Source organism: Ovis canadensis, chromosome 12 (genome assembly GCF_042477335.2).
Source record: "Ovis canadensis isolate MfBH-ARS-UI-01 breed Bighorn chromosome 12, ARS-UI_OviCan_v2, whole genome shotgun sequence".
Classification (NCBI taxonomy): domain Eukaryota; kingdom Metazoa; phylum Chordata; class Mammalia; order Artiodactyla; family Bovidae; genus Ovis; species Ovis canadensis.
This window is the reverse complement of record NC_091256.1, coordinates 17,908,294-17,929,122: the sequence shown is the minus strand read 5'-3', so window position 1 is coordinate 17,929,122 and position 20,829 is coordinate 17,908,294. Positions and strand designations below refer to the sequence as shown.

The window sequence follows — 20,829 nt, the reverse complement described above, 5'->3', positions numbered from 1 at the left end:
CAACATCTGCCTTGGCTGAAAAAGGAATGCCATCTTTTTTCCCACCCCCAGCTGACATTCAGAGCAAGGCAACCTCAAGATTGAAAGCAAAACAAAACTTGCAAGAGACTCTGCTGAGCTGCCAAACGAACGGAGCACCAAAGGTCCTAGGCCTGGTGGAAGGGGAGAAGCGGGGAGGGTTCTCCGGTTCAGAAGACGCAGCGACTCTCCCTGCCTCCAGAATTCCCTATACCCTGCTTGGCAGCATTATGCCAGCTAAGCCAGAATCCCTGCTCCAGGCAAGGAGGAGCTGGCTAGGAAAGAATTCCCACAGCCTGGAGTTGGCCTGGGAAAGCGCAGGCCTGCGGCTGCCTAGCACCCTTGGCCTAATTCAGCCCTAGGCGCATAACTCAAAGCAGACAAGGAACTCCCAGGAGCAACATGGACTCCCCTGCAGGGTGGGCGGGGCTCAGCTAGGGCACTCTTTCTCTCCTGTCTTTCTCAACCATCTAGCACCCCGCTGTTGGTGCTGCTTCCTATAGGTTTTGTGAAAACCTCCACCCCTCTACCACGTACTAAGTATTTCTTTTTTGAAGCTCCTGGACTCGCCTCAGCTATCCTCATAGCAGTGTAGCTGCTCTCGGGCTGTTTGAGCTGGTTTGCTCCCTTCTCCTCCCTCAAAGATAATGAGGTGGATGAAACTGGAGCCTATTATACAGAGTGAAGTAAGCCAGAAAGAAAAACACCAGTACAGTGTACTAACGCATATATATGGAATTTAGAAAGATGGTAACGATAACCCTGTATGTGAGACAGCAAAAGAGACACAGATATATAGAACAGTCTTTTGGACTCTGGGAGAGGGAGAGGATGGGATGATTTGGGAGAATGGCATTGAAACATGTATAACATCATATATGAAACGAATCGCCAGTCCAGGTTTGATGCATGATACTGGATGCTTGGGGCTGGTGCACTGGGATGACCCAGAGGGATGGTACAGGGAGGGAGGAGGGAGGGGGGTTCAGGATGGGGAACACGTGCACACCCGTGGCGGATTCATGTTGATGTATGGCAAAACCAAGACTATTATAAAGTAATTAACCTCCAATTAAAATAAAGAAACAAAAAGAAAAACAGAGAGTCTTCTGCTATGAGTCTCTCTCATACCTTAAACTTAATATATCCACCCAAAGTGTGATGGGCAGAGAGGACCACAGACTGTTCATCTTGGCAGGCATGCCCATGTGACTGGTTTCTAGGGTAATTTACTTGACATCTTCAAGGTGATGGCTACAGGGCAGAGGGCATAAGGAGACAGGCAGCTTAGCCGTGCTTCTAAGCTGAGCTGGATGGACTCCTAAAAGCGGACTGCTCATGAGTCTGAGCAAGCTCTGGGAGCTGGTGATGGACAGGGAGGCCTGGTGGGCTGCAATCCATGGGGTTGCAGAGTCGGACACGACTGAGCGACTGAACTGAACTAACTGAAAAGTGGATTTTCTGAAACAGACTAATTTTCTATAACAGACTAATAAACAGACTAGAGATAGGGAGGAAAATCTCAGAGAAGCCAGTTACCCATTTTCCTCTCACATCCATTCTATCCCATCTCCACTTGCCAATTTCTTTATACACCCCCTGGCAATATTAACGTTCTCCGAGGCAGTGGTCTCTAAACAGGAGGCATGCGTTCATCTGTTGCAGCGTGGGAAAGGTACTAGAACTTTTTGGATTACTTCATCCATTCCTATTTCTTGCAGAGTCTATTATATAAATGACATTAGTGTTAGAAGTACTAAGAGTAACACAGTAGCATGTAGTTGAACGTTTCCTGGGGCTACGTGTGCAGTTTTCTCCCAGACTGACAGTGCTACTAGAAATTTCAATCTGCCGCACTGAGGAAGAGCCCAACCCCAGCACGTCCCAGCTTTTGGAGAAACAGTTCGTGGTGGGACATACCGCTGGCCTCAAAAGGCGCGGCAACAGAAGCACAGCGGAGACGCCGCTGAGCCCCGGAAGCCGTAGGGAGGCAGGAGATAGTAACCCAAACCCTACAGGTAATGAACCCAAAGTCAAAATCTGGGCTGTCTCAAAGCAGTTTCTTTCCCCTTCCTGACATTTACTCCCCAAAGAACCCCAGCTCCCAAAACCTAGTAGCTGCTCAACAATTATGCAAGGCAGAGATGCTTGCCTCTTATGCCAGGAACGTTTAGTAAGTGGTAGCAATTACCCTAGAGCACAGCCAGGCCAGACCTTCCCTAGACAGTCACATGACTGAGGAGTCCTATCTCCAACTCCTAGGCCCACCTGTCCTCCCCTCCAGGTCCCCATAACACCATCATAGCACTATGACACTATTGTTGAAATCGACTTAATTTTTGTGTATTCTCTTAGTGCCTGTCAAGCCCTATGGAAGGAAGACCTGTCCCTGTTGTGTTCACCACTGTGTCCCCACTACCTGCTGGACACTATTTGTTCACTGTCATTGAAAAGAAATTAGAATCCCTGTGTCCTACGGCTAGACCTCAGCTCTGCAGAGGAGAAAAGGAACAGCAGGATGTAGAGGAAAGATGAAACAGAAATTCCCACCAATGTTCTTTGTGATCCAAATTCAATATAAATAGCCTTTAACTTTCTGAAGGAAGGCAAGTATTCAATGTTTAGTCAAGGCTCCCCTTCTCTGCCCTTTCTGGTCTGGGCCCAGGTCCCCCAACCCCCCTAACTGTCGGCATAGCGCCTCCTCAGAAAACAGCATGCTTTCTCTGAAGAAGGGTAATGCAGCTGAGGACCCACGTGGAAAGGTTCTGTGGGGAAGGAGAATTCATACAACTTTCTATCTGCACCAAAGAATCTCTCATCCAGACTTTCTCTTCTTCCTGCACACCAAGGCAGACTAAGGAAAAGACTTCTTTCTTTCCCTCAGTTCAGTCGCTCAGTCGTGTCCCACTCTGTGTGACCCCATGAATCGCAGCACGCCAGGCCTCCCTGTCCATCACCAACTCCCGGAGTTCACTCAGACTCATGTCCATTGAATCAGTGATGCCATCCAGCCATCTCATCCTCTGTCATCCCCTTCTCCTCCTGCCCCCAATCCCTCCCAGAATTAGAGTCTTTTCCAATGAGTCAACTCTTGGCATGAGGTGGCCAAAGTACTGGAGTTTCAGCTTTAGCAACATTCCTTCCAATGAACACCCGGGACCTATCTCCTTTAGAATGGACTGTTTGGATCTCCTTGTAGTCCAAGGGATTCTCAAAAGTCTTCTCCAACTCTACAGTTCAAAAGCATCAATTCTTCGGCACTCAGCTTTCTCAGTTCACGTTCACACAGGTGTTTCTTGCTCTTGGAAGCCAGGAAATAGCATGGAAAATTAATCAGAAGATAAAAGGCTACCTTCCAGTGGGTATTATCCGGCTCTTTGAGGACTGGAAAAATCTGGGGGTGGGGATGGAATCGGGAAGCAAGCGGCAGTGAAAAGAGAGAGAAAAACTGGAATGAGCAAAGGAGCAAACTGAAAAGATCCTATCAGTGCAAAACGCTCAGGTTTTTCTTACTGATAAACCTCAGGCAACACAACCTCTTAGGGCTTCCCCGACGGTTTGGCAGTGAAGAATCTGCCTGCAGGTGTGCGTTTGATCCCTGGGTCGGGAAGATTCTCTGGAGGAGGAAATGGCAACTCACTCCAGTATTCTTGCCTGAAAAATTCCACAGACAGAGGAGCCTGGTGCGCTACAGTCCATGGGAGTCAGACACGACTGAACACACACACACACACAATGCAACCGCTTACCCAACCAACACAATCACCTCTGCCTCTCTGCTGACCCTTGTCTGCTCACTGATGAGTGCTGTGGGGGCTGAGCACCTCCATGTCGTCTCAAATGTAACCAGCTCTCAGCCACTGGGGCATCGCCTCTTGTTCCAACTAGTCATTGGACTCAAGGAACACAAGCCAATATTAAATGCATATCAGTATCGGGTCACAGCTAGGCATTCTATCAGGCACCAGAATATAAAACAAACGCAAAACTCTCTGTGCTTCTGAGAGTCTCTGTGTTGCTGCTCTAGCTGAAGAGGCAGCAGAGCATCAATGGTCTGTAAGTCAGAAAACACGAATTATTCCATCAAGTTCTACCCTGTGGTAAGACTTTAGGCAAGTCATTTAATTGTTTTGGTCTGTTGAGATCACTCAACGAGAGAGACAGAGAGAGAGAAATTAAACTATGTTAGTGTCAGAAAAGTTATAAACTGCAAGTTCCATAAGGTTCCTTAGTAGCTATAGTTTAAAACAATCTATCCTAAAGATACTATCAATCCAACAGAAAATAGAGGGGAAGGGCCATATTCTAGGAAACGATCTTCTCAATCTTACATCACTTGACTTTCCAATCAGTGGAATTCAATCTGTGGAATTCAAGCCCTGGGAAAATCTCTTTATGTCCTTATTGTTAGCCTGCAGGGGCCTACCACAGTTCAAAAGCATCAATACTTCTGTGCTCAGCTTTCTTCACAATCTAACTCTCACATCCATACATGACCACAGGAAAAACCATAGCCTTAACTAGACGGACCTTAGTCGGCAAAGTAATGTCTCTGCTTTTGAATATGCTATCTAGGTTGGTAATAACTTTCTTCCAAGGAGTAAGCGTCTTTTAATTTCATGGCTGCAGTCACCATCTGCAGTGATTTTGGAGCCCCCAAAAAATAAAGTCTGACACTGTTTTCACTGTTTCCCCGTCTGTTTCCCATGAAGTGACGGAACCAGATGCCATGATCTTCATTTTCTGAATGTTGAGCTCTAAGCAAACTTTTTCACTCTCATCTTTCACTTTCATCAAGAGGCTTTTTAGTTCCTCTTCACTTTATGCCATAAGGGTGGTGTCATCTGCATATCTGAGGATATTGATATTTCTCTCGGCAATCTTGATTCCAGCTTGTGCTTCTTCCAGCCCAGCATTTCTCATGATGTACTCTGCACAGAAGTAAAATAAGCAGGGTGACAATATACAGCCTTGACATACTCCTTTTCCTATTTGGAACCAGTCTGTTGTTTCATGTCCAGTTCTAACTGTTGCTTCCTGACCTGCATACAGGTTTCTCAAGATGCAGGTCCAGGTGGTCTGGTATTCCCATCTCTTGAAGAATTTTCCACAGTTTATTGTGACCCACACAGTCAAAGGCTTTGGCATAGTCAATAAAGCAGAAATAGATGTTTTTCTGGAACGCTCTTGCTTTTTCCATGATCCAGCGGATGTTGGCAATTTGATCTCTGGTTCTTCTGCCTTTTCTAAAACCAGTTTGAACATCTGGAAGTTCACGATTGACGTATTGCTGAAGCCTGGCTTGGAGAATTTTGAGCATTATTTTGCTAGAATGTGAGTTGAGTGCAATTGTGTGGTAGTTTGAGCATTGTTGGCATTGCCTTTTTTTGGGATTGGAATGAAAACTGACCTTTTCCAGTCCTGTGGCCACTGCTGAGTTTTCCAAATTTGCTAGCATATTGAGTGCAGCACTTTCACAGCATCATCTTTCAGGATTTGAAAGAGCTCAAGTGGAATTCCATCACCTCCACTAGCTTTGTTCATAGTGATGCTTCCTAAGGCCCACTTGACTTCACATCCCAGGATGTCTGGCTCTAGGTGGTGATCACACCATCGTGATTATGTGGGTTGTGAAGATCTTTTTTGTACAGTTCTGTGTATTCTTGCCACCTCTTCTTAATATCTTCTGCTTCTGTTATGTCCATACCATTTCTGTCCTTTATCAAGCTCATCTTTGTGTGAAATGTTCCCTTGGTATCTCTAATTTTCTTGAAGAGATCTCTAGTATTTCCCATTGTGTTGTTTTCCTCTATTTCTTTGCATTGATCGCTGAGGAAGGCTTTCTTATCTCTCCTTGCTATTCTTTGGAATGCTGCATTCATATGCTTATATCTTTCCTTTTCTCCTTTGCTTTTCGCTTCTCTTCTTTTCACAGCTATTTGTAAGCCCTCCACAGACAGCCATTTTGCTTTTTTGCATTTCTTTTCCATGAGGATGGTCTTCATCCCTGTCTCCTGTACAGTGTCACGAACCTCAGTCCATAGTTCATCAGGCGCTCTATCTATCAGATCTAGGCCCTTAAATCTATTTCTCACTTCCACTGTATAATCATAAGGGATTTCATTTAGATCATACCTGAATGGTCTGGTGGTTTTCCCTACTTTCTTCAATTTAAGTCTGAATTTGGCAATAAGGAGTTGATGATCTGAGCCACAGTCAGCTCCCAGTCCTGTTTTTGTTGACTGTATACAGCTTCTGTATCTTTGGCTACAAAGAATATAATCAATCTGATTTCGGTGTTGACCATCTGGTGATGTCCATGTGTAGTGTCTTCTCTTGTGTTGTTGGAAGAGGGTGTTTGCTATGACCAGTGCGTTCTCTTGGCAAAACTCTATTAGCATTTGCCCTGCTTCATTCTGTATTCCAAGGCCAAATTTGCCTGTTACTCCAGGGGCTTCTTGACTTCCTACTTTTGCATTCCAGTCCCCTATAATGAAAAGGACATCTTTTTTGGGTGTTAGTTCTATAAGGTCTTGTAGGTCTTCATAGAACCATTCAGCTTCTTCAGCATTACTGGTTGGGGGGGCATAGACTTGGATTACTGTGAACATTGAATGGTTTGCCTTGGAAACGAACAGAGATCATTCTGTCGTTTTTGAGATTGCATCCAAGTACTGCATTTTGGACTCTCTAGTTGACCACGATGGCTACTCCATTTCTTCTCAGGGACTCCTGCCCACAGTAGCAGATATAGTGGTCATCTGAGTTAAATTCACCCATTCCAGTCCATTTTAGTTTGCTGATTCCTAGAATGTCGACGTTCACTCTTGCCATCTCCTGTTTGACCACTTCCAATTCGCCTTGATTCATGGACCTAAGATTCCAGGTTCCTATGCAATATTGCTCTTTACAGCATGATTCCCTAAATGATTTCCATTTTTTAAGTTGCCATATAGTAAATGGAATTCCCAATAAACTGTTTGAACACTGAAAACACAGAGCAGACCTCCTGTGAACAATGATAGTTGTAACCTTGCTCTAAAGTAGTACACATGTGTCTGGGTCTCCTCAACCAACAAGTCACAGTTGGGAGAGGAGAGAAAGGGCGTTAGAGAGAAAGGGAGGTGGCCTTACAGTGACACCTGCTGCCTCTGGGACACACCTGCCTCCAGGAAACAGTTCAGGGATGAAGAAACACACCATCCCACAAAGCCACTTTCAAGTATGTGCTTTCGCCACCCTTGTATAAATGTTTCACTCATGACCTCAGAAAAATTAAGCATTTGCTCTGAGGAATCACCTAGAGCCACAATCTCGAGGGTAGGATGAGAAAGTCATTGGGTGAGACTGAAAAGGGCTAAAACAGCCCCAGGAACAATTACAAGCATCCCCTGCTTTTCCAAAGTTCATTTTATGTTACTTCACTTCTACGAAGGGCATACATAGGCACCTGTTTTTCATAATAATAAAAAAAAAATCTGAAGAGGATTTTTAGTTTCATTTAAAAAGGCAAAAAGCTGAAACGGTGTTCAGGGCGTGTTTTTACAGCAAGAGGCTTCGTGTTCCACAAACAGGGAGACCAGCCCCACCGAGCTCCTTCCCCGGAAGCCACACCCCACGTCTCAGCATCAAGTTGCCACCGCCCTGAACCCTGTCTGGGAGCACCTGTGCTTTACTCGTGCACGTTCATTTTATGCATCTACTAGCAGAATGTGTCCTCGGGTCCCTGCTGCTTTGGTTTATGCTGTTTTGGCTTATGAAAGGCTTCCTAGGAGTGCTCTGCTTTCAGATAGTAGGGAAGCCTGGACTCGGCACTGGAGGTGCTGCGATCTGCCCTTTGCATCTTCCACACCCCCCTCAGTCGGGTCACCATGTTATTTTTAGGCACTTTGTGAATTATCCTGCCATTCACCTCTATGTTCATTTCCCCCAACTTTACAATCACGATTTTACAGTGTAGGAAAACTTACAAGGATATAGTATTACTAATTTGTCTTAGGGTGCCCTCTAGCAGTGGCTATCTAGTTAGCTTTCACTCCCTACTAATTTCAGGAACCTGGCTCTATAAAAATTAGGCTTTAGAGACAAAGTAATGAACTAAATTTATTTTGTGATTCTGTGTTTTGACTTACGTGTCTAGCTTATTTTCCAATGACTATCTAACTTTTAGTTCTTCTAGGTAGAGTTTCCTATATATTTTCAACTCTGCTTGAGTTAATAAATGCCTCCCAAAAGAAGATTGTGAAAATAAGACTCTAATGACTAACTCTTGTGAATACGGATTCTAATCCAATAAGCCTTTTTCTGAACTAGAAATAGTTTTTCCTAATTTGAATTGCATTCCAAAGAGAAATGATTCGCAAGGCTAAAGATATCCTGTTCTAAAATTTTAGTGAGATGATCCATAGATTTTTCTGTTGACTGTGATGGCTACTCCCTTTCTTCTAAGGGATTCTTGCCCACAGTAGTAGATATAATGGTCATCTGAGTTAAATTCACCCATTCCAGTCCATTTTAGTTCACCAATTCCTAAAATGTCAATGTTCACTCTTGCCATTTCCTGTTTGACCACTTCCAATTTACCCTGATTCATAGACGTAACATTCCAGGTTCCTAAGCAGTACTGTTTACAGTTTCAGACTCTACTTCCATCACCAGTCACATCCACAACTGGGTGTTGTTTTTGTTTTGGCTCCATCTCTTCATTCTTTCTGGAGTTATTTCTCCACTGATCTCCAGTAGCATATTGAGCACCTATCAACCCAGGGAGTTCATCTTTCAGTGTCCTATTTTTTGGCCTTTTCACACTGTTCCTGGGGTTCTCAAGGCAAGATTACACAAGTGGTTTGCCATTCCCTTCTCCAGCAGACCACGTTGTGTCAGAGTGCTCCAGGACGACCCTTCCCTCTTGGGTGGCCTGACATAGCATGGCTCGTAGTTAGACAAGGCTGTGATCCATGTGACCAGTTTGGTTAGCTTTCTGTGACTGTGGTTTTCATTCTGTCTGCCCTCTGAGGGATAAGGATAGAGGCTTATGGAAGCTTCCTGATGGGAGAGACTGACTGTGGGGTCTTATTCTGATGGGCAGGGCCATGCTCAGTAAATCTTTCATCCAAGTTTTTGTTGATGAGTGGGCCTGTGTTCTCTCCCTGTGGTTTGGCCTGAGGTCAAACTATGGTAGGGGTAATGACGGTGATGGCCACCTCTTTCAAAGGACTTGTTCGTGCACTGCTGTATTCACTGCCCCTGACCCCCAGCAAGCCACTGTCGACCCACCCCTCTGCAGGAGACACCTGGACACTCACAGGCAAGTCTGGCTCAGTCTCTTGTGGGGACACTGCTCCTTTCTCCTGGCTCCTGGTTTGTGCCCTCCAAGAGTCTGCACTGGTCATACCAAAACACCCTCTTCCAACAACACAAGAGATGACTCTACACATGGACAACACCAAGTGGTCAATACCGAAATCTGACTGATTATATTCTTTGCAGCCAAAGATGGAGAAGCTCTATACTATCAGCCAAAAAAAAAAAAAAAAAAGACCGGGAGCTGACTGTAGCTCAGATCATGAACTCCTTATTGCCAAATTCAGACTTAAATTGAACAAAGTACAGAAAATCACTAGACCATTCAGGTATGACCTAAATCAAATCCCTTATGATTATATAGTGGAAATGACAAACAGATTCAAGGGATTAGATCTGATAGACAGTGCCTGAAGAACTGTGGACAGATGTTCATGACATTGTACAGGAGGCAGTGATCAAGAGCATCCCCAAGAAAAAGAAATGCAAAAAGGCAAGATGGCTATCTGAGGAGGCCTTACAAATAGCTAAGAAAAGAAGAGAAGCTAAAGGCAAAGGAGAAAAGAAAAGATACAATCATCTGAATGCAGAGTTTCAAAGAATAGCAAGGAGAGATATGAAAGCCTTCCTCAGGGATCAATGCAAAGAAATAAAGAGAAACAATAGAATGGGAAACTCTAGAGATCTATTCAAGAAAATTAGAGATACCAAGGGAACATTTCATGCAAAGATGGGCACATTAAAGGACAGAAATGGTTGGACCTAACGCAAGCAGAAGATATTAAGAAGAGGTGGCAAGAATACACAGAAGGACTATACAGAAAAGATCTTCACGACCCAGATAAACAGAATGGTGTGATCACTCACCTAGAGCCAGACATCCTAGATTGCAGTCAAGTGGGCCTTAGGAAGCGTCACTACAAATAAAGCTAGTGGAATCCCATTTGAGTTATTTCAAATCCTATAGATGGTGCTTTGAAAGTGGTGCACTCAATATGCCAGCAACTCTGGAAAATTCACCCATGGACACAGGACTGGAAAAGGTCAGTTTTCATTCCAATCTCAAAGAAAAGCATTGCCAAAGAGTGTTCAACCCACTGTACAACTGCACTTATCTCACATGCTAGCAAAGTAATGCTCAAAATTCTCCCAGTGAGGCTTCAACAGTATGTGAAATGAGAAGTTCCAGATGCACAAGTTGGATTTAGAAAAGGCAGAGGAACTAGAGATCAAATTGCCAACATCCATCTATTGAATCATAGAAAAAGCAAGAGAATTACAGAAAAACATCTACTTCTGATTTATTGACTAAGCCAAAGCCTTTGACTGTGTGAATCATAACAAACTGTGGAAATTCTTCAAGAGATGGGAATGCCAGACCACCTTACCTGCTTCCTCAGAAACCTGTATGTAGCTCAAGAAGCAACAGTTAGAATCAAACGTGGAACAATGGACTGGTTCCAAATTGGGGAAAGAGTGCACTGAGGCTATATATTGTCACCTGCTTATTTAACTTCTATGCAGAATACATCATGTGAAATGCCAGGCTGGAGGAAGTACAAGCTGGAATCAAGATATCTGGGAGTAATATAAATAACCTCACATATGCAGATGACACCACCCTTGTGGCAGAAAGCGAAGAGGAACTAAAGAGCTTCTTGATGAAAGGCAAAGAGGAAAGTGAAAAATCTGGCTTAAAACTCAGCATTCAAAAAACGAAGATCATGGCATCCAGTCTCATCACTTCATGGCATATAGATGGGGAAACAATGGAAACAGTGACAGATTTTATTTTCTTGGGCTCCAAAATCACTGCAGATGGTGACTGCAGTCATGAAACTAAAAGACCCTCACTCCTTGGAAGAAAACTATGATCAACCTAGACAGCATACTAAAAAACAGAGACATTACTTTGCCGACAAAGGTCTATCTAATCAAAGCTATGGTTTTTCGAGTAGTCATGGATGCACGTGAAACTTGGGCCATCAAGAAAGCTGAGCACCAAAGAATTCATTCTTTTGAATTGTGGTGTTGGAGAAGACTCTTGAGAGGCCCTTGGACTGCAAGGAGATCAAACCAGTCAATCATAAAGGAAATCAGTGCTGAATATTCACTGGAAGGACTGATGCTGAAGCTGTAGCTCCAATGCGAAGAACTGACTCACTGGGAAAGACCCTGATGCTGAGAATGATTGAAGGCAGGAAGAGAAGGGGATGACAGAGGGTGAGATGGTTGGATGGCATCACCAACTCGATGTTCATGGGTCTGAGCAAGCTCTGGGAGTTGGTGATGGACAGGGAAGCCTGGTGTGCTGCAGCCCATGGGGTCGCAGAGTCAAACACGACTGAGCAACTGAACTGACACATAAAATACTAAATGCTAATGAATTTTTTTTTAAGTGTGGCCATATTTACATTTTACTTTCTAAAGATGCTCTAAAATAATTTTCATCAGTGGTTCAAGATATTCCAGGATAAATATCATCTTACTAAAGTAATCTTCGAAAAATCCCCATGCATACCTCAGCTCTTTAAAAAAAAAAAAATCCAACAAAGGAAAAATACATTCTTTCAGAAACACTATTCTATACAGACATAGTATTCATTCCTGGTGAAGAGAATAAGCTACAATATTAAAAATAACTTATTCTCAAAAATCTCACAGTAGGGTTAGGATTACAAGAGAAATTCAGAATTCTCAATCAAATCATTACTCAAATTTCTAGACTCTAACAGATGTTTGTGTACCAACGTTCAAGGCAGCATTATTAACAATAGCCAGAAAGTGGAAAAACCCTGATTTCATTGACAAAGGAATGAACACACAAAATATTTTCTATATAAAATATTACTTTTAGACTAGATTGTCACAATCTTTTAAATTAAAATCTTACTACAAAAATCATTAATTTTATGAATTCAGTCCATTCCTTCTATAAGAAGTAATTATGCTATTAGTAGTAAGCAGTATCAGTAAAAATACCATAAACTTTCTAATCAATGAGACTTTTCACATTGTCCAAAATATTCTTATATATTACTATTAAAAAAGTTAAAATTCTTCCTCAGTATGACAGAAATTAAGAGGTTGACCTACCGATCTTATACTTAACAGGTTTTTCTGAAGCTGCTCGATTTTGCCCGCTTGCTTTTTGACTGTAGTTTGTAACTCGGCATTTTCAATTTCAAGCCTAAAATGCAGATTTTAAAACAATTATTCTCACACATAGAGTTTTTTGTTTAAAGATTTTTTGGGATGCGGACCATTTTTAAAGTCTTTATTGATTTACTGCCACATTGCTTCTGTTTTATGTTTTGGATTTTTGGCTGTGAGGCACGTGGGATCTTAGTTCCCCGACCAGGGATCAAACCCACACGCTCTGCCTTGGAAGGCAGAGTTTTAACCACTGGACTATCACGGCAGTCCTTCACACGTAGATTTTTAAAATACCACACTGTTTCTGAACAAACATCTGCAGTTCAACTATAGAGGATCTTAGAATTTAGAAAAGTAAGTGATTTGGCAACTGTACTGTTTTTCTAGTTGTGTTTTGTGGACAATCGGCTTCCCTGGTGGCTCCGAATGTAAAGAAACTGCCGGCAGTGTAGGAGACCCCAGTTCGATCCCTGAGTCAGGAAGATCCTCTGGACAAGGAAATGGCAACCCACTCCAGGATTCTTGCCTGGAGAATTCCATGGACAGAGGAGCCTGGAGGGCTATAGTCCATGGAGTTGTAAAGAGTTGGACATGACTCAGTGACTAACACTTTCACTTTTCACTTCTGGATAATGTGCAAAATATGGAAATAATGGGGGAATATTATGCATCTGAAAACAGCTCAAAGCAGAAATATTACACAGCTTCACAATGATGTGTTTATTATCATTACTGATCTAATTCTCCTATTATACTGTTTATCTGCTTTATATTTAAGCTGTTTTCTGTGCTGCTTTAAATCGTACTTTTGGATGTGATCCTGTGTTTTTTCAGCACATCTCACGGCCTCTGTATGTTGATTCTGTGTTTCTTGCAACTAAAAACAAAGAAAAAAGAAGGAAAAAACCAAACTGTTTTAATTACTAACCTAGTGAATCTGCCAATGTCAGTTTCTGTCTCTTTAATCTGCATATGCTTTATGGCTGCTTTCCTGCCATCCAGCAGAGTTGAGTTGTTACAATAGACACCTCACAGTCCAAAAAGTGAAAATATTTACTGTCTGCCCTTTGTACATTACTGACCTCCCCTTTAGCACTCAAACACAAAATCATTCATGCTTTAAATTAGATTTTCTCAAATAAATACACAAATTTATAAACTGGCCAAATGGGGAAAGGCAGGAAATTACCTGATGATAAACAGACAGATATATATATATATATGTGTGTATATATATATATATACACACACACTCCAAGCTCCACATCAGCCATCACTTTAAATATCCACATATGTGAATGACCATGGCTCTCCCAGTGATTATGAGAGCTAGCACTGCTGTTGGTGACAACCAGATGCTTCAGAGACTAGTGTGAGAGGCAGTAGCTACATGGGAGCCAGAATCTGTGGGCCTGTGTTCCAATTCCATCAGTTCTGAGCTGTGAGTCCTGGGGCAAATTACTTAACCTTACTGTATCTCAGTTTCTCCATCCATAAAATGGGGATAATGGTAGCATCAACCTCAGTGGGATGCTGGGAAGATTAAATTGGGGACTATACATAATGTATTTAGAAGAGGATGTGGTAAATACTAAGAGCTGTTTGTAATTGGCATTATTACGGTTGCTGTATTTTATCTGCAAAACAATTTGATACTTCAGGCAGACGCCATGCCAACGGAAGTGGTCTTCTACACAAGTCATAGTGAGCTCACTCTCCATACCATTGCAAGGGGCAGTAAGGGGGAGCAAGAGGCCCAGAACACACGTGTTCAGACTTCAAAAACGTTCACTGACTCCACTAACCAACTAGTACTCTAGTACTTTTCTCCACTTACAGGAATTTGTAACTTCCTTCCTCTCTGTACTACTCAGTGGACAGTGACCACCGGTTAATATGCAAATAGCACCTCCTGGACAGAGTGGTACAGAACATCACACGACCGTCAGAGGAAGGGTGAAGTCATGCCATGGACATATAACTCTACTGCTAAATGAAAGTTCTGAATCAATTCATTCCCACAACTGTTAATGTCTAGCCAGTTCTCCAGTGAGAAAATTAAGGTTACGAAGTACGGATATCAGAGAAGCTATTCCCAGAACTTTACAGTTGGTGAAAGGCTAGAAATCTGTAAATCCCACTTCTGCCTACATAATGAAGGCAAATTTACACTTTTCTCTCAGAGTCAGGGAGAGAAACGAGCATTTGATTGAACGATTCTCCTCTATTAGACTAAGCGCTTTCAATTTTACATTTAGTTGCTTAAAATACATTTTAATAAAAGTTTTACTATATAAACATGTTCAAGAAGAAATAACTCTCGTGGGATGAAGTACTTAGTCGTGTCCTAACAATTGTTAAACTAAACTGTTTTCCATTTATGCAAGACAAGTGCTGTGCATATCCATAAATATTCCGTTAGAACAAGGTATACCTAGATAAGATTCTCCCTCATGAAAAAAGTGACACCAGTGCAAAATTAAGGGCTTAATTGTTCTTCACAGACTACATAACAGGGCTGAAGAGAAAAGGCTCCATGAGAGCTGGACAGTCAGGAAAGCTCTGGAGGAGACGAGACTGGGCAGCAGGTCTGAACAAACGGAGGACTACCCAAGAGGAAAAGAAACTGTGAGGACAGAAAGGACAGTCTGAGCAAAGGCCAAGAAAAGGTGAAATCAGCCAGCTAACTCTGAGGATAAAATCCCACCACAGGGAAATAAAAACAGGTCCATCCAGAAATGTATAAACCAATGTTCACAGCAGCATTATTGATAGTAGCAAAGTGGAAACAACCCAAATCTCCATCAACTTACGGATGGATAAATATAGCCACGTACTGTTTATTGTTTGACAGTTAACAGGAACGGAAGAACTGATACGTGCTATAACATGGATGAACCGCAAAAACATGACGTCAAATGAGAAAAGCTAATCCCAAAGGAGCATACTGCATGATTTCATTTATATAAATTACCCAGAACAGGCATGTCTCCAGAGATGGATATTAGACTGGGGGTTGCCTGGGGCTGAGGGAGATGGGGGGGCCTTAGGAGGTAGCTAAGGGATGCAGGGTTTCTTTGGGGGGGTGATAGAAATGCTCTAAAATTGACTGTGGTCACAGGTGACACCTCTCTAGACTAAGAGATACTGATCTACACACTTGGAATGGGTGAAGTATATGATACATGAATTACATCTTAATAGCTTTCTAAAAATCCAAAGGCACTATCTAGATAATGTTCTTCTCTATTTTCGATGGACGTGTTATACTCCATCTGAGTGCCTCCATGCTTTTACAATGTATCCTAAATGAAAAGAAAAGAAGGCAGTGCCTAACTTCAGCTGGTTTGTATAATACAATTTCCGCACAAGTTATTCTGAAATGTAAGAAATAAATATATACAGAACTCCACAGCCATTCACAACAGTGAAGATGAGAAATGATAATTTTCTGGAACATTCCATTAAACATTATCTGCTGATTTTATCTGGCTTGCCTTATCATGGTAATGCAGGGATCACAAAATAAAATATTGTTCAATAGGAAAAGAAGTCTCTCAACCTGTGTGAAGAATGACGCATGATTCTCCACTTTCCTAAGGGTACATCATATACTATAATGCAAATGGCAGAATGCAAGTCAGAGTTTAAGAAATGAGTGCACTTAAAGATTAATAAAATTATAGTAAATTACTAATAATGAAAATAAAAAGAAAGCTGTCCATGAAATTGAGCATCCTAAAACACTTTATCCTACGCGTTAACTGTCAACACATTCAATTTCACACATACCTGACTTGTGAGTTGATGTAAGTTGCTCTTTAAATCCCATGTCTCAACTTCTAACTTGGCACAGTGACATGACACGACGTTCAGGGATGCCTCCAACGCAGACTGCTTTTTGAAGGTGTCAGACAGTTCTTGTTGAAGGTGTTTCACAACTGCCTAATAAGATGCCTTGTCACTGAGTTTATCAAATCACTTTACTCTTACTATTATGTTAGTAATAGATGACTCCAACACATGTACTTTGAAAACTATCCCCATGGATACCAACTCACCTTTTCCTCCTCCCTGAATGTGGTTAGACCCAGAAGTGCTCCCCACCGGCTTTCCTGATATTAAGTTCCTAAGACGGAGGAGGCAGCCCCACTCTTCACACCCTGCCCCTCCTGATAAATCTGCAGAGCTTCACCACCTCACCTCCAGAAAGAAACAGGTGTGTAGGTGGGACAAGCGGTGGAAAATTCCACACTGTGAAACCATTTTTCCTCTTTATTAGAGGCTTCAATTAACATCAGACATCTTCACATATTCAATCCAGTGCTCAGATCTTTCCAATAGATTCCTTCCTCAGCAGAAAAATGAGGCCATTCCCTTGCTGCTTATATATTTTATATCTAGTCATGTGTCTATGTTAATCCCCAACTCCTAATTTATCCCTCCTCCCCTCCTTTACCCTTGGCTAACCATACTATTCTGCAGGCATCTACATGGGAAAGGATCTGAAAAAGAATGGATATATGTATACCTATACCTGAATCAACTTGCTGTACATCTGAAACTAACGCAAAATTGTAAATCAACTATATTCCAATATAAAAGAATAATGAAATTTTAAAAATGAGGTTGCTCCCATGCCTTCAAGGAGCCTCGATAACCTGGCCTCCACCTGCCTCCAGACCGCAGCCCCTACAACCCTCTCCCTGACTCACTCCATTCCTGCTGCTCACGAATCCTGCCACCCTCCATTTTTATTGGGTAAACTGGTATTCAAATGACAGTAATTGACCCGTAAAATGAGAATTAGGAGCAAACTGTTTGTAAAAATGTTCTAAGTAAATAGCATAAATAGCAGTGGGAAGATTAAATCAAGAAGAGCTTGGTTAAAGCTCACCACTTGAGTCCCAAATTATGATTTAATGACAAGTATATTTAAATGACTTCTCAATGAATTCTTAATTACAACTCTTTAAAGAGTTGAGAGACCATAAGAATAAATGACTCAAGCCTGAAATGCTTTCCAATTTAATTCGAATTTACATGAATAAAACTAACATTATACCAACAAATATGACAAAAAAGTATGACAAGCTACTGAAGCCAAAGTATGATATATAAGTAATAGCATCTGGGAAACCTGGAATTGACTGTCAAGGCAATCCATGTAACTGAAGCTTAATTTCAAAATATTCAGTTTGAGAGTTTCTTTTATCTGCGTCATCATGATACTGACATGTGGTTACATAGAGATTAAAATTATTATCTGAATAGTAAAAGAGTAAATTACTAATACTGCTGCTAAGTCACTTCAGTCGTGTCCGACTCTGCGCGACCCCATAGACGGCAGCCCACCAGGCTCCCCCGTCCCTGGGATTCTCCAGGCAAGAACACTGGAGTGGGTTGCCATTTCCTTCTCCAGTGCATGAAAGTGAAAAGTGAAAGGGAAGTCGCTCAGTTGTGTCCAACCCTCAGCGACCCCATGGACCACAGCCTTCCAGGCTCCTCCATCCATAGGATTTTCCAGGCAAGAGTACTGGAGTGGGGCGCCATTGCCTTCTCCGAATTACTAATACCCATCTATATTAAAAATTTAGAACTGAATCTCTTAACATTTCATAAGCGACATGATGTCTCCACTCAAAGTGAATCATCTCTCGGGTCTAATTTTTATTTGCTGGATACAAGATGTGCTTTTAGGCTGGTTTAGAGACCACAGATTCACAACCTGTCAGAAATTTATTTACTATATTTAAATTCACCTTTCTCATTTCATTCAATAGAAATATTTGCTTTCCTACTATGTAGACACTGGTCCAGCCACTGAAATGAACAAACAGAAATTCCTGCACTCGTGATGGAGTACTCTGTAGTTGGCGAGGGAAGAATATTGTTTGCGTGTAGAGAGAGAAGACATAAATACATATAAACGCACAGTAAACTGTCATGTCAGACTGCGACCCCATGGACTGTACAAGGGGAATTCTCTAGGCCAGAATGCTGGGGCGGGTAGGGGTGGGGCGTGGGCGGGGGTGGGGGTGGGGTTGGGGCGTGGGCGGGGGTAGGGGTGGGGCGCGGGCGGGGGCGGGGGTGGGGTAGCCTTTCCCTTTTCCAGGGGATCTTCCCAACCCAAGGATCTAACCCAGGTCTTCCTCATTGGAGGGATTCTTCACCAGCCGAGCCACAAGGGAAACCCAGGAATACTGGAGAGGGTAGCCTATCCCTTCTCCAGCAAATCTTCCCAATCCAGGAATCAAACCGAGGTCTCCTGCAATGCAGGCAGTTTCTTTACCAACTGAGCTATGAGGGAAACCCTATATATACCATATACGTACATGTATATGAAATATATACTACGTAATATAGTAGAAAGAGCTAAGAAGAATAAAACAAGGCAGTTTCATAGCTAGAGAAGACTCACGGAGAATAAACATTAAAGACTTGAAGGAGTGAGCCACTAGTGGGAGTAGCATTACCCATAAAGGAAGCAGAAAATGCTAAGACCTTGAAGCAAATATCGGCAACCATTTGCTTTACTCATGTAAAATACAGTGATGACCTGACAGGCTGTTTTCATGGAATGATGGACACTAATGTCTGCAATGGATTCCGCACAAAATACCTAGAGAAATGTGAACTCTTTTACATCTGAGTGTAGGCAACTCGTTTACGTCTGAGGTTAGTGATATTTCTCCTGGCAGTCTTGGTGGAGAAATGAAGCAGTGGGGGAGGGTGGGGTCAGATAATGAAGTGTTTGAATGCTGGGAATAAGCTGGTGGAAAGACTGAATGATGTTAAAGACAGGAAAAAGTTGTTGTAACCTTCTCCTTGGTGGATGGATATCTTTTAGTTTGCAAAGGGACTTAGCTATGGAAATACGTATAGTGTGATGGCTAATGGGCATAAAGGTTCACTTGAGATGATACTAGTCAGCATGGCTTTGTTTTTTCTCTTGCCACCTGTGTGCAGGTGAAGAGTTGAATTTAACCAGAATTACAGATAAGGGCGTAAGTGACTGACAATTTTAGGTGGGTACAGAAGAAACAGAAGATACAAAAGGATGAAGGACAGTGGAAATTTGATAGAATCTAGAGAGAGTTTCTGGAGAAGGCACTGCCGACCCACTCCAGTACTCTTGCCGGGAAAATCCCGTGGACAGAGGAGCCTCTTGGGCTGCCGTCTATGGGGTCGCACAGAGTCGGACACGACTGAAGCGACTTAGCAGCAGCAGCAGCAGATTCAACATTTAGCCAGAATTAAGAATCACTTTGAATTTTCTTTCAAGAAGGCGGAGAATTATTTCTCTTTCTGAATACTTACTTCTCTTTCTGCTTTCTCATTTTTATACTGAGGCATTCTCTCAGCATGATTCCATCTGTTGACCAACTCCTTGTTTCTTTCCTCCAGCATCAGACTTAGTTTCTCACGTTCAGAATGAAGTTTTCTCACGATCTGCTGACACTGGTCTTGGATGCTAATGACCATCTTCTCTTGACTGCCGGCTCTGTTTCGTGCATCGTCCAGTTGCTCTCGGAGCAACATGTTTTCACTCTGGAGCTGAGATAATCTCTCCTCTAAGGATTCCTGCTTTCCAAGGTATTCATTCACGTTGCCTTGTTCGTTCTGATACATGCGCTCAATTTCCTGCCTTTGACACTCTGCTTGGCGTTAAGTCTCTCTGGACACAGTCTAACATCAAAGTCTTTTCTCCGAGATCATCTCTCGTCTGATGCAGCTTGATGTTTAGCTGACTGACTTTATTTTTCTCTTTAGAAAGTTGCTGGGAAAGCATCTCATTGTTACTTTTCAGCTTAGCCATATCGAACTTCATTTGGTCCTGCAAGCGTAACCTCTTCTCTTCTGCTTTCTGGGAGGCAAGTTCCAGGTCTCTTTGTGATGTCTGACCTTGATCATGATCGTGTGTGGCAGCAGCCAGTCTAGAACGGTAGGATTCCACTTCTGTTTCCAGTCTTTGTTTGCTTTGTTTGGCATTTTCCAGCTCAGGGTTTAGCATTGTGTTTTCAGCTATCGGAACGTTAAGCTGACCAGCATGCTGGAATATGGCCTTTGTCAACGTTTCCTTGTTCAATTTGTTTGCCTTTTGAGGATACTCATTCTCTCCTTTTGCAGTTTCAATATCCTCAAAACATTTCTTTTCTTGTTCCTGGTTCTGATTTTTCACTGTGTCTATTTCCAGTCTTAGGCTGGCAATTGCATCCTGCATGTGGTTTTTGCGAAGCTGATGTTTTGCTTCTCTACCACTGTCAGAAACCTAAGTGAGACAAAGACTTTTAGTTAGTACTCAATAAAATGACATTTCATCATTTCCTCTGAAATGAAAGACTAATCTGT

The 20,829-nt window shown here is 42.4% G+C and overlaps 2 protein-coding genes across 2 annotated transcripts in view; both read right to left on the bottom strand.

Moving 5' to 3' along the window:
- Positions 1-20,829, bottom strand: part of LOC138416286 (ankyrin repeat domain-containing protein 26-like) — a 111,053-nt gene that overhangs the window by 81,493 nt on the left and 8,731 nt on the right. Inside the window, exons 2-4 of the mRNA XM_069545106.1 lie at positions 19,798-20,749; positions 16,270-16,422; positions 12,418-12,511 (exon numbers count right to left, since the gene is read on the bottom strand). Of these exons, the coding sequence (XP_069401207.1) occupies positions 20,114-20,749 (636 nt within the window). The 3' untranslated portion in view covers positions 12,418-12,511; positions 16,270-16,422; positions 19,798-20,113. The remainder of the gene's footprint in view (positions 1-12,417; positions 12,512-16,269; positions 16,423-19,797; positions 20,750-20,829) is intronic.
- LOC138416287 (ankyrin repeat domain-containing protein 26-like) lies at positions 1,947-20,109 on the bottom strand. Its single transcript, XM_069545107.1, has 5 exons — positions 19,798-20,109; positions 16,270-16,422; positions 13,284-13,354; positions 12,418-12,511; positions 1,947-2,030 (listed from the first exon to the last, which is right to left on the bottom strand). Exons 1-5 carry the CDS (start codon positions 20,107-20,109, stop codon positions 1,947-1,949), a joined length of 714 nt encoding a protein of 237 aa, XP_069401208.1.